General features: G+C 39.7%; 1 protein-coding gene across 6 annotated transcripts in view; it reads left to right on the forward strand.

Annotated features, from left to right (window-relative positions):
- Positions 1-13,643, forward strand: part of trio.L (trio Rho guanine nucleotide exchange factor L homeolog) — a 298,296-nt gene that overhangs the window by 238,117 nt on the left and 46,536 nt on the right. For all 6 annotated transcript variants that reach the window (XM_041566192.1, XM_041566193.1, XM_041566194.1 and 3 more), the window contains one exon: positions 5,484-5,579. In XM_041566192.1, the coding sequence (XP_041422126.1) occupies positions 5,484-5,579 (96 nt within the window). The remainder of the gene's footprint in view (positions 1-5,483; positions 5,580-13,643) is intronic.

Here is a 13,643-nt window from a genome sequence, read left to right on the forward strand (position 1 = left end):
AGCGCGTCAGCCGTGAAAATGTATATACACTATTGTCATTTGGGGGTCTCTGTGCGCCACATAGTTTGGTATATCTATGCATATTGGGCATCAAAGTGTTCAGTAGACCCCTGGCGTTCATATTTAGGATGTTTTATGCTGATAAGTTACGAAATGTGGGGCATATAATGGGGTAAAATTCAAGCTTTGTGACGATTTTCAGAAATTTGATAAAAACGGTTACGTTCAGCATTGATTTGCAGTCTGGCAGTTTGCAGTAGAAACACTTATTTACCCATATTGGATTCGTCAGAATGTGTACTTTCTGAAAATATATGGTTTTCTGGGGTCTCTGTACTTTTAGGGGGGTCTAATGTCGCATAATACACACACCAGGTGCTCATATTGCAGCAGCCAGCGCGTCAGCCGTGAAAATGTATATACACTATTGTCATTTGGGGGTCTCTGTGCGCCACATAGTTTAGTATATCTATGCAAATTGGGCATCAAAGTGTTCAGTAGACCCCTGGCGTTCATATTTAGGATGTTTTATGCTGATACGTTACGAAATGTGTGGCATATAATGGGGTAAAATTCAAGCTTTCTGACAATTTTCAGAAATTTGATAAAAACCGTTATGTTCAGCATTGCTTTGCAGTTTGGCAGTTTGCAGTAGAAACACTTATTTACCCATATTGGATTCGTCAGAATGTGTACTTTCTGAAAATATATGGTTTTCTGGGGTCTCTGTACTGTTAGGGGGGTCTAATGTCGCATAATACACACACCAGGTGCTTATATTGCAGCTGCCAGTGCGTCAGCCGTGAAAATGTATATACACTATTGTCATTTGGGGGTCTCTGTGCGCCACATAGTTTGGTATATCTATGCATACTGGGCATCAAAGTGTTCAGTAGACCCCTGGCGTTCATATTTGGGATGTTTTATGCTGATAAGTTACGAAATGTGGGGCATATAATGGGGTAAAATTCAAGCTTTGTGACGATTTTCAGAAATTTGATAAAAACCGTTACGTTCAGCATTGCTTTGCAGTTTGGCAGTTTGCAGTAGGAACACATATTTACCCATATTGGATTCGTCAGAATGTGTACTTTCTGAAAATATATGGTTTTCTGGGGTCTCTGTACTGTTAGGTGGTCTAATGTCGCATAATACACACACCGAGTGGTTATATTGCAGCAGCCAGCGCGTCAGCCGTGAAAATGTCTATACATATTGTCATTTGGGGGTCTCTGTGCGCCACATAGTTTGGTATATCTATGCATATTGGGCATCAAACTGTTTAGTAGACCCCTATGTTTATATTTAGGATGCTTTATGCTGGTAATGATACATGGACAATACGATGCTGGAAAGTTGAAGCTTTGAGGCAATTTCCAGATATTTCACCAAAACCGCCAAATTTGGCAAAGCCTTGCGACTCAGTAGTTTGGAGCAGAAAGGCATGGGTACCCATTTTAGATTCCGTAGAATGTGTACTTTCCAAAAATATATGGGTTTGGGGGGTAAACATATATTTCTGTGTTTTTACCCCGCAAAAATGCAGTCAATGTGTTGATTTTTCATTAGCTGAAGTTACCCACGGGACTGTTTGTATGCGCTAACTTCATTTTGGGGCCTCTAAATGCCAGATACTTTGGTAAACTTATGAACAATGGCCACCAAAATGTTCAGAGGAACCCTGGCAATCATATTTAGGGTGCTTTTTCTTAGTACGTAATGACACATGGGTGATATGGTGCTGGGAAGTTGAAGCTTTGAGGCAATTTTCAGATATTTCACCAAAACCGGCAACTTTGGGAAAGCCTTGCGACTCGGTAGTTTGGAGCAATAAGGCATGGGTACCCATTTTAGATTCTGTAGAATGTGTACTTTCCAAAAATGTATGGGTTTGGGGGGTAAACATATATTTCTGTGTTTTTACCCCACAAAAATGCAGTCAATGTGTTGATCTTTCATTAGCTGAAGTTACCCACAGGACTATTTGTATGCGCTAACTTCATTTTGGGGCCTCTAAATGCCAGATACTTTGGTAAACCTATGAACAATGGCCACCAAACTGTTCGGAGGAACCCTGGCAATCATATTTAGGGTGCTTTTTCTTGGTGCATAACGATACATGGGTGATATGGTGCTGAGAAGTTGAAGCTTTGAGGCAATTTTCAGATATTTCACCAAAACCGACAAATGTGGGAAAGCCTTGCGACTCAGTAGTTTGGAGCAGAAAGGCATGGGTACCCATTTTAGATTCTGTAGAATGTGTACTTTCCAAAAATGTATGGGTTTGGGGGGTAAACATATATTTCTGTGTTTTTACCCCACAAAAATGCAGTCAATGTGTTGATTTTTCATTAGCTGAAGTTACCCACGGGACTGTTTGTATGCGCTAACTTCATTTTGGGGCCTCTAAATGCCAGATACTTTGGTAAACTTATGAACAATGGCCACCAAAATGTTCAGAGGAACCCTGGCAATCATATTTAGGGTGCTTTTTCTTAGTACGTAATGACACATGGGTGATATGGTGCTGGGAAGTTGAAGCTTTGAGGCAATTTTCAGATATTTCACCAAAACCGACAACTTTGGGAAAGCCTTGCGACTCAGTAGTTTGGAGCAGAAAGGCATGGGTACCCATTTTAGATTCAGTAGAATGTGTACTTTCCAAAAATATATGGGTTTGGGGGGTAAACATATATTTCTGTGTTTTTACCCCACAAAAATGCAGTCAATGTGTTGATTTTTCATTAGATGAAGTTACCCACGGGACTGTTTGTATGCGCTAACTTCATTTTGGGGCCTCTAAATGCCAGATACTTTGGTAAACTTATGAACAATGGCCATCAAAATGTTCAGAGGAACCCTGGCAATCATATTTAGGGTGCTTTTTCTTAGTACGTAATGACACATGGGTGATATGGTGCTGGGAAGTTGAAGCTTTGAGGCAATTTTCAGATATTTCACCAAAACCGACAACTTTGGGAAAGCCTTGCGACTCAGTAGTTTGGAGCAGAAAGGCATGGGTACCCATTTTAGATTCAGTAGAATGTGTACTTTCCAAAAATATATGGGTTTGGGGGGTAAACATATATTTCTGTGTTTTTACCCCACAAAAATGCAGTCAATGTGTTGATTTTTCATTAGATGAAGTTACCCACAGGACTATTTGTATGCGCTAACTTCATTTTGAGGCCTCTAAATGCCAGATACTTTGGTAAACCTATGAACAATGGCCACCAAATTGTTTGGAGGAACCCTGGCAATCATATTTAGGGTGCTTTTTCTTGGTGCGTAACGATACATGGGTGATATGGTGCTGGGAAGTTGAAGCTTTGAGGCAATTTTCAGATATTTCACCAAAACCGACAATTTTGGGAAAGCCTTGCGACTCAGTAGTTTGGAGCAGAAAGGCATGGGTACCCATTTTAGATTTGGTAGAATGTGTACTTTCCAAAAATATATGGGTTTTGGGGGGTAAACATATATTTCTGTGTTTTTACCCCACAAAAATGCAGTCAATGTGTTGATCTTTCATTAGCTGAAGTTACCCACGGGACTGTTTGTATGCGCTAACTTCATTTTGGGGCCTCTAAATGCCAGATACTTTGGTAAACTTATGAACAATGACCACCAAAATGTTCAGAGGAACCCTGGCAATCATATTTAGGGTGCTTTTTCTTAGTACGTAATGATACATGGGCGATATGGTGCTGGGAAGTTGAAGGTTTGAGGCAATTTTCAGATATTTCACCAAAACCGACAATTTTGGGAAAGCCTTGCGACTCAGTAGTTTGGAGCAGAAAGGCATGGGTACCCATTTTAGATTCAGTAGAATGTGTACTTTCCAAAAATATATGGGTTTGGGGGGTAAACATATATTTCTGTGTTTTTACCCCACAAAAAATGCAGTCAATGTGTTGATTTCTCAGTAGCTGAAGTAAAGTCCTGATCAATTTGGATGTGCTAACTTCATATTGGTGTCTCTAAATGCCAGATACTTTGGTAAACCTATGCATAATGGGTATCAAACTGTTCAGTGGACCCCTGGCAATCATATTTCAGGTGCTTTTTCTTGGTACCTAATATAGTTTGGGATATGTGGAGCAGCAAAATAAAACCTTTGAAATGATTTTTCAGAATTTTGATTTTTTTTTTGAAAAACCGCTATTTTCAGACAAGCTTTTATGTTTGGTAGTTGGGAGTAGAGAGACATAGTTACCCATTTTGTAATCGGCAGAATGTGTACTTTTCAAAAATGTATGGTTTTCTGGGGTAAACCTACGGTTTCAGGATTTTTTGCCTTGGAATCTAAAGCATGCCGTTTTCTGCCTTAGTGCTTTCAAAATTCTGTAATATACTGCCGGGAGTTTTTGCTGTACAGAAATCCTAAATCTCCCTAAAACTATACATATCTGGTATTGGCACGTTCGAGAGACATAAGGCTTTCCAAATCAGTTGGATTTTCATCCCTAAAATGAAATATTTTTCTGGTATAAATTGATATACGATGAAAAATGGTAATTTTTAATTTTTTTTTGGTATTTAGCACTATAAATTTTTTTGCACAGGTGGAAATACATGAAAACTCCGGCAGATTTAGAAAGCTCAGTTTCTACCGAAAAAAACAATGTATAGTTTTCCTAGGTAAACTATAGGTTTCCCCTCAGAAAATGCCCCTAAAGTGAGAGAGCACAAAATGTTTCAAAAACGGCTGGCATTTCGCGTAACCAAAATGTGAAATTCTGCTGGCACTTAAAGGGTTAAAGGGATTCTGTCATGATTTTTATGGTGTCGTTTTATTCCTAAATAACATTGTTAATAGTTCACTCTACCATATAAAATTTTATTCCTGACCCAACAAGTGTATTTTTTTTAGTTGTAATATTGATGTGTAGGCAGCCATCTCTGGTCATTTTGCCTCGTCATGTGCTTTCAGAAAGAGCCTGTGCTGCACTATGGAACTGCTTTCTGACAGGTTATTGTTTCTCCTTCTCAATGTCACTGAAGGAGTCGCAGTGTGACATGGATTTTTTTCTATTGGGTGCTGTTCTTATATCTTTTATCTGCTTACCCTCCCATTGTTCTGCTGATATTGGCTGCTGGGGGTTACATTTTAATTTGTTGGATACATGTTACTGCAACATTTACCAGATTTGTTAGAAACTCACTCCTTGGCTGATCATTGCCTCCTGGGCCAATAATTATACAGTTTTGGCCTTATTTAAATGGAACTTGCTTACATACCCTCCTGCCTGACATCCACCACTAGCTAAAAATTACCCCTTATTCCATTTGAGCTACATACAGTATATTACATAGAGCTGTCCTGTCTAGATTTGGTGGTGGTGTTCTCTCAAAAATGCGGTCACTATGACAATTTTCTTATGGAAATTATTTATTGTGCAGATTACATAGAAAGTCATTACTCCTCTCCCACCCTACCCCCCAAAAACAATTCTTCATACATCTGTTTGTTTGTTTTACAGACATCCTCTCGGTTGCTGGTGCGTCCTACTAGCTCAGAGACACCTAGTGCAGCAGAGCTTGTTAGCGCTATTGAGGAACTTGTGAAGAGCAAAATGGTAAGTGACAAGATTAATAAAGTGTTTACAGCAAGAAAGTTTATTTATCAAAATATGTGTGTATATATATATATATATATATATATATATATATATATATATATATATATATATATATATATATATATGTATGTGTGTATATATATATATATATATATATATATATATATATATATATATATATATATATATATATATATATATATATATATGTATGTGTGTATATATATATATATATATATATATATATATATATATATATATATATATATATATATATATATATATATATATATATATATATATATATATATAGAGGATCCGCACTCTCATTTTCATTTCAAAGTGATAGCTTTTATTTTTCACATCACAATCCGACGTTTCGGTCCCTCCTGGGGACCTTTCTCAAGGATAATGTGCACAAACAGTGTAACCAATTAAATACCCTCCCCCTCCAGTGAATTTGGCGCCTTCCTGACGTCATAAGTCCATATATAGTCATTGGAATAAACATTTTCTTCCTTTTGTTGAAGAACCTGTGTGTCCTTATTTTCTTGCACCACTAGGTGTCAGTGCTGAGCTTGTAAGTGTCCATATATAACCACATTTCCTATTACTTCCATAAGAAACATTGTTGCAAAGTGTAAGGTGTTACAAAAGAAACAAAAAATGTAAGAATATATATACATAAAAGAAACACATTACTCACAGGGTTGAGACATTTTCACACCTTATTTTGGCACATTCCTGTGTGGTTAAGAGACACAATTAGTATCACCATTACGTTTCGTTCAGTTTCAAGTTAGGAAACAATTAAGTTGTAGCTGCCCATTCAGTCCCTTAGGAATAAAACAATCAAGTTCATATATCCAAAACGCCTCTCGTTTTAATAGCATTTTATCTATATCTCCACCTCTTGGGGGTTTAGGTATGTGATCTATTGGCATGCATTTGAAGGCAGATGGATCATGTCGTGCTTCACGCCAGTGTTTTGCTACTGGCTGCTGTGCGATTTTTTGGATCAATTTTCCTATCAGGATCTAGTGCTGCCCTAATGCTGGCTCGATGCATGTTTATCCTTTCCTTTAATTGCCTAACAGTTTTGCCACAATATATGAGGCCGCATGGGCATTTAATGATATACACTACTGCTGTTGATGTGCATGTCAATCTGTGTTTTATCTCGTATTTTTTACCTGTTCTTGGGTGTCTAAACTCTTTTCCCAAGATTAGTGTGTTACATATGATGCACCCTGTACATTTATACACTCCTCGTTGCGCTGATAGGAAGTGTTGCACTTGTGGTTTTGTGTATTTATCTGTTGGGTCTGATGGACTTAGATGTTCTTTAAGGTTTGTACTTCTTGAATAACTGAACCTTGGCTTTCTAGAGACCTTGTTGTTCATGGTTTCATCGGTGGCAACTATTTCCCAATGATTTGAGACTATGTCTTTGATAGTTTTACTGTGGGGGTTGTATCTGCTCACATAGTAAATGTCTTTCCGATTGCCTTGTTGGGATTGCTGATCTCTTTTTTGCAGTAACTGCTCACGTGCCATGGCCATCACCATGCCCCTGGTATCTTTAATCAATTGTTCGGGATAACCCCTTTCCAAAAATTTGGCACACATACTATCTAAATCTATTTCTTTTTGTTTTGGATCACTGTCTATCCGAACTACTCGTATCATTTGTGACATGGGGAGGGAGTTGAGAAGATGTTTAGGGTGATGGCTTTTATAGTGTAATAGAGTATTTCTATCTGTAGTCTTAGTAAAAATCCGTGTCTGCAGCCTGCCATTTTGTTCGTTCAATTCAACATCTAAAAAACTCAATTGTTGGGAGTTGTAGTTCAACATTAGCTTGATGGGTGTATTTAAATTATTAAGGCCATCTACATATATTTTTAGCTCATCTGCTGTTCCCGTCCATATAAAGAACAGGTCATCTATGTAGCGCCTGTAGAAACTGCCAAACTGTTTGAACGATTTATGTCCATAAATATGTTCATTCTCAAAATCACACATAAAAGCATTAGCATACACAGGTGCTACTTTTGAACCCATGGCTGTCCCAGTCCGTTGTATATAATATTTGGTCTCAAACTTAAAATAATTCTTCTGCAACACAAAGTCCAATAACTGTAAAATATATTCCACTGGTGGCCCATTGTATGCAGGGTTATGTAAAATTAACTTTCGCACTGCTTCTATGCCCATAGCGTGTGGAATGCAGGTATATAAACTTTGTACGTCCATCGTGACCAGTATTGTTTCGTCAATAGGCATATCAATACTCCCTATTACATTTAAGAAGTCAGTGGTGTCTTTTAGATAACTACTGGTTGCAGTGATGCATGGTTGAAGCAAAATGTCCAGATATTGTGCAATCTTTTCGTTGAGAGACCCAGTAGATGAAATAATCGGTCTCCCAGGTGGCCTTTCACAATTTTTGTGTATTTTAGGTAGGGTGTATATAACTGGAACGGTGGGATTTTCTGGTATCAAATAGCTCCCCATTTCTTTTGTGATCCAACCCTGTGCTACTCCCATTTGTATGAGGGCCTTAAGTTCCCCTTTAAATTTTTCAGTGGGGTCAAAAGTAAGCATCCCATAATTTTTGACTTCGGATAATTGGGACATTATTTCCTCCCTGTAGTAGCTGTAGTCTAGGATAACTAACGCTCCTCCCTTGTCAGCATTCTTAATAATGATGTCATTATTGCTTTTTAGGGACTTAATGACTTCCTTTTCAACAGGGGTTAAGTTCCCTCTCCATTTTCGTGTGTTACGGACTTCCGGTAACATGTCATTGTTCAATAGTCTATGGAAAATCTTTATCGCAGGGTTATTACTAGGGGGATCATAGGTACTTTTAGGTTTAAAGGTCCGCTCATGGGGGTCAGTGTGTGTAATATCTGTTTCATGTCTCTGTTCCATCTGTGTGCCATCCAATCCAGCCTCATTATTGCTAAATACTTCCATAAGTCTGAGTTGGCGAGTAAACCTATAATTATCTACAACACGTTCAAAAGGGTGAGTACTCACCGATGGTACAAAGCTTAGTCCCTTCCGTAGCACAGCCATTTCAGAGGCAGTGGGCTGGTATGATGAAAGGTTGAAGATCAGGTCCTCTTGCTGGTTTGCCTCCCTTGCCTTTGCGGTCGAGTGCGGACCTGTGCGTCTCCTACCACCCCTGCGGGTGGTTTTCCAGGATCTTTGGTGGCGCCTGCCTGACCTAAAAAAGGCGCTGCGACAGGTGAAGCTGTGCCACAATCCTCCGGTCCTTTGTGCGCACCGGTGCTTTCGGCGTTCCCTGCTGTGTAGCTTTCCCGGTCGCTGTCTGATCCGCCGCTGCTCGTGTAGTATCCCACAAGTCTTTGCGGCCGCCGAACTCCTCCTCTTTTCTTAAAGGGAACCGCTCCTGACGTCCAGCGATAGACCCGTGCTTCCTTGTAGTCCTGATTGACACGTAGCCGCTTGGAGTTTTTGAAAGCTAATATCTCCGATCTGTGCCTGGCTATCTGCTCCTGCAGTCGACTTAGCCAGTCTGTTTCCTTATCTGCAATGATTGCCGGATTATGCACAGACTCGAAGGCTTTCAGCTCACTCTTAACAAGCTTCAGCTCTTTGCCAACTTCTTCTATCACAAGGAGGATGAGGTCCAGTGAACATCGATCCAAGATCTGGCAACGCTGGTGCCAGATCTTAGATCGATGTTCACTGGACCTGGCTAAGTCGACTGCAGGAGCAGATAGCCAGGCACAGATCGGAGATATTAGCTTTCAAAAACTCCAAGCGGCTACGTGTCAATCAGGACTACAAGGAAGCACGGGTCTATCGCTGGACGTCAGGAGCGGTTCCCTTTAAGAAAAGAGGAGGAGTTCGGCGGCCGCAAAGACTTGTGGGATAATACACGAGAAAGCTACACAGCAGGGAACGCCGAAAGCACCAGTGCGCACAGAGGACCGGAGGATTGTGGCACAGCTTCACCTGTCGCAGCGCCTTTTTTAGGTCAGGCAGGCGCCACCAAAGATCCTGGAAAACCACCCGCAGGGGTGGTAGGAGACGCACAGGTCTGCACTCGACCGCAAAGGCAAGGGAGGCAAACCAGCAAGAGGACCTGATCTTCAACCTTTCATCATACCAGCCCACTGCCTCTGAAATGGCTGTGCTACGGAAGGGACTAAGCTTTGTACCATCGGTGAGTACTCACCCTTTTGAACGGGTTGTAGATAATTATAGGTTTACTCGCCAACTTAGAGTTATGGAAGTATTTAGCAATAATGAGGGTGGATTGGACGGCACACAGATGGAACAGAGACATGAAACAGTTATTACACACACTTACCCCCATGAGCGGACCTTTAAACCTAAAAGTACCTATGATCCCCCTAGTAATAACCCTGCGATAAAGATTTTCCATAGACTATTGAACAATGACATGTTACCGGAAGTCCGTAACACACGAAAATGGAGAGGGAACTTAACCCCTGTTGAAAAGGAAGCCATTAAGTCCCTAAAAAGCAATAATGACATCATTATTAAGAATGCTGACAAGGGAGGAGCGTTAGTTATCCTAGACTACAGCTACTACAGGGAGGAAATAATGTCCCAATTATCCGAAGTCAAAAATTATGGGATGCTTACTTTTGACCCCACTGAAAAATTTAAAGGGGAACTTAAGGCCCTCATACAAATGGGAGTAGCACAGGGTTGGATCACAAAAGAAATGGGGAGCTATTTGATACCAGAAAATCCCACTGTTCCAGTTATATACACCCTACCTAAAATACACAAAAATTGTGAAAGGCCACCTGGGAGACCGATTATTTCATCTACTGGGTCTCTCAACGAAAAGATTGCACAATATCTGGACATTTTGCTTCAACCATGCATCACCGCAACCAGTAGTTATCTAAAAGACACCACTGACTTCTTAAATGTAATAGGGAGTATTGATATGCCTATTGACGAAACAATACTGGTCACGATGGACGTACAAAGTTTATATACCTGCATTCCACACGCTATGGGCATAGAAGCAGTGCGAAAGTTAATTTTACATAACCCTGCATACAATGGGCCACCAGTGGAATATATTTTACAGTTATTGGACTTTGTGTTGCAGAAGAATTATTTTAAGTTTGAGACCAAATATTATATACAACGGACTGGGACAGCCATGGGTTCAAAAGTAGCACCTGTGTATGCTAATGCTTTTATGTGTGATTTTGAGAATGAACATATTTATGGACATAAATCGTTCAAACAGTTTGGCAGTTTCTACAGGCGCTACATAGATGACCTGTTCTTTATATGGACGGGAACAGCAGATGAGCTAAAAATATATGTAGATGGCCTTAATAATTTAAATACACCCATCAAGCTAACGTTGAACTACAACTCCCAACAATTGAGTTTTTAGATGTTGAATTGAACGAACAAAATGGCAGGCTGCAGACACGGATTTTTACTAAGACTACAGATAGAAATACTCTATTACACTATAAAAGCCATCACCCTAAACATCTTCTCAACTCCCTCCCCATGTCACAAATGATACGAGTAGTTCGGATAGACAGTGATCCGAAACAAAAAGAAATAGATTTAGATAGTATGTGTGCCAAATTTTTGGAAAGGGGTTATCCCGAACAATTGATTAAAGATACCAGGGGCATGGTGATGGCCATGGCACGTGAGCAGTTACTGCAAAAAAGAGATCAGCAATCCCAACAAGGCAATCGGAAAGACATTTACTATGTGAGCAAATACAACCCCCACAGTAAAACTATCAAAGACATAGTCTCAAATCATTGGGAAATAGTTGCCACCGATGAAACCATGAACAACAAGGTCCCTAGAAAGCCAAGGTTCAGTTATTCAAGAAGTACAAACCTTAAAGAACATCTAAGTCCATCAGACCCAACAGATAAATACACAAAACCACAAGTGCAACACTTCCTATCAGCGCAACGAGGAGTGTATAAATGTACAGGGTGGCATCATATGTAACACACTAATCTTGGGAAAAGAGTTTAGACACCCAAGAACAGGTAAAAAATACGAGATAAAACACAGATTGACATGCACATCAACAGCAGTAGTGTATATCATTAAATGCCCATGCGGCCTCATATATTGTGGCAAAACTGTTAGGCAATTAAAGGAAAGGATAAACATGCATCGAGCCAGCATTAGGGCAGCACTAGATCCTGATAGGAAAATTGATCCAAAAAAACAGGACATCGCACAGCAGCCAGTAGCAAAACACTGGCGTGAAGCACGACATGATCCATCTGCCTTCAAATGCATGCCAATAGACCACATACCTAAACCCCCAAGAGGTGGAGATATAGATAAAATGCTATTAAAACGTGAGGCGTTTTGGATATATGAACTTGATTGTGTTATTCCTAAGGGACTGAATGGGCAGCTACAACTTAATTGTTTCCTAACTTGAAACTGAACGAAACGTAATGGTGATACTAATTGTGTCTCTTAACCACACAGGAATGTGCCAAAATAAGGTGTGAAAATGTCTCAACCCTGTGAGTAATGTGTTTCTTTTATGTATATATTCTTACATTTTTTGTTTCTTTTGTAACACCTTACACTTTGCAACAATGTTTCCTATGGAAGTAATAGGAAATGTGGTTATATATGGACACTTACAAGCTCAGCACTGACACCTAGTGGTGCAAGAAAATAAGGACACACAGGTTCTTCAACAAAAGGAAGAAAATGTTTATTCCAATGACTATGACTAAGGACTTATGACGTCAGGAGGGCGCCAAATTCACTGGAGGGGGAGGGTATTTAATTGGTTACACTGTATATCACTTTGAAATGAAAATGAGAGTGCGGATCCTCTATTACTTATTCCTTAAACAATGATCGAGCACCTCGAATCAACCACTGTCAGAGGTGCGGGCACTCCAGCAAAAGTTTATATATATATAGAGAGGACCGAAACTTTGGAAATGAACCTGTGAATAAAAGCACATTTATTTCACCTTTAAGAATGAGTGCGGGTCCATTTACTGAATTGTAACATGGAATTTTGACCAACGCACCACCATCAACAGAATCTGAACCGGGAGGAGTGCGTTCACTGTACAAACTTTGTGTATATATATATATATATATATATATATATATATATATATATATATATATATATATATATATATATATATATATTTATTTATTTATATATATATGTGTGTGTGTGTGTGTGTGTGTGTGTGTGTGTGTGTGTGTGTGTGTGTGTGTGTGTGTATATATATATATATATATGTAGAAAGGCGAAAAAGGACCGCACATGCTCACCGCTCTCCCCTCAAGTCAGGTGCTCCGTCCAACAGTGTCCCCACTGTAAACACGACAAAAACTCGAAAGGCAGACGTCACTTCTGAAAATAGGGTTTATTGGAATTCCTGCTGAGAAAAAAACCTAACTAACGCGTTTCGGGAGTTATCCCTTAGTCATAGGTTAGCTGTTCAAGCTACAGCTGGGTTTTTTATACACGAGGTAATGAGGCCCTCTAGTGGGCTCTTAATAAAATTACATCTTTATTTAAATCTATTAAAAGCTGAAACACAGTGAAACAATTTAAAAAGTTTTCTTAGAAACAAGGTTCATTAGTTAAAATCCAAACAAACTGACAGTACGGCTATTGTGGAGGGGATGATTCAGAAAACATTACCCCTCTTGTAAACGTCATTTTCAACGTGGGGGCTGGGCAAAGGTTCTACTTAGATGTTGTTTATTGAATTCGCCCATTCAAGATAGGTTTTCTTAGTTAGGTAGGGATCCCTATATTTATCTCCTTAATACAAATAGCTAATATCATGTCTATGGTTTAGACCATTCGGGATCCTTGTATCCAATTTGAGGATCCAAAAAGCCTCTCTGAGGTTTAATCTGTGGATAATATCGCCACCTCTGATGGGGACCCGTACCTTTTCAATTAAGCTAACCCTTAGAAGGCACTTTGGGCCAGGGGGTGAGGGAGCTGATCCAGTCCCTCCTCATAGAAATTACAGTACTGGCCTGAGGGAC

Source organism: Xenopus laevis, chromosome 6L (genome assembly GCF_017654675.1).
Source record: "Xenopus laevis strain J_2021 chromosome 6L, Xenopus_laevis_v10.1, whole genome shotgun sequence".
NCBI classification, from domain to species: domain Eukaryota; kingdom Metazoa; phylum Chordata; class Amphibia; order Anura; family Pipidae; genus Xenopus; species Xenopus laevis.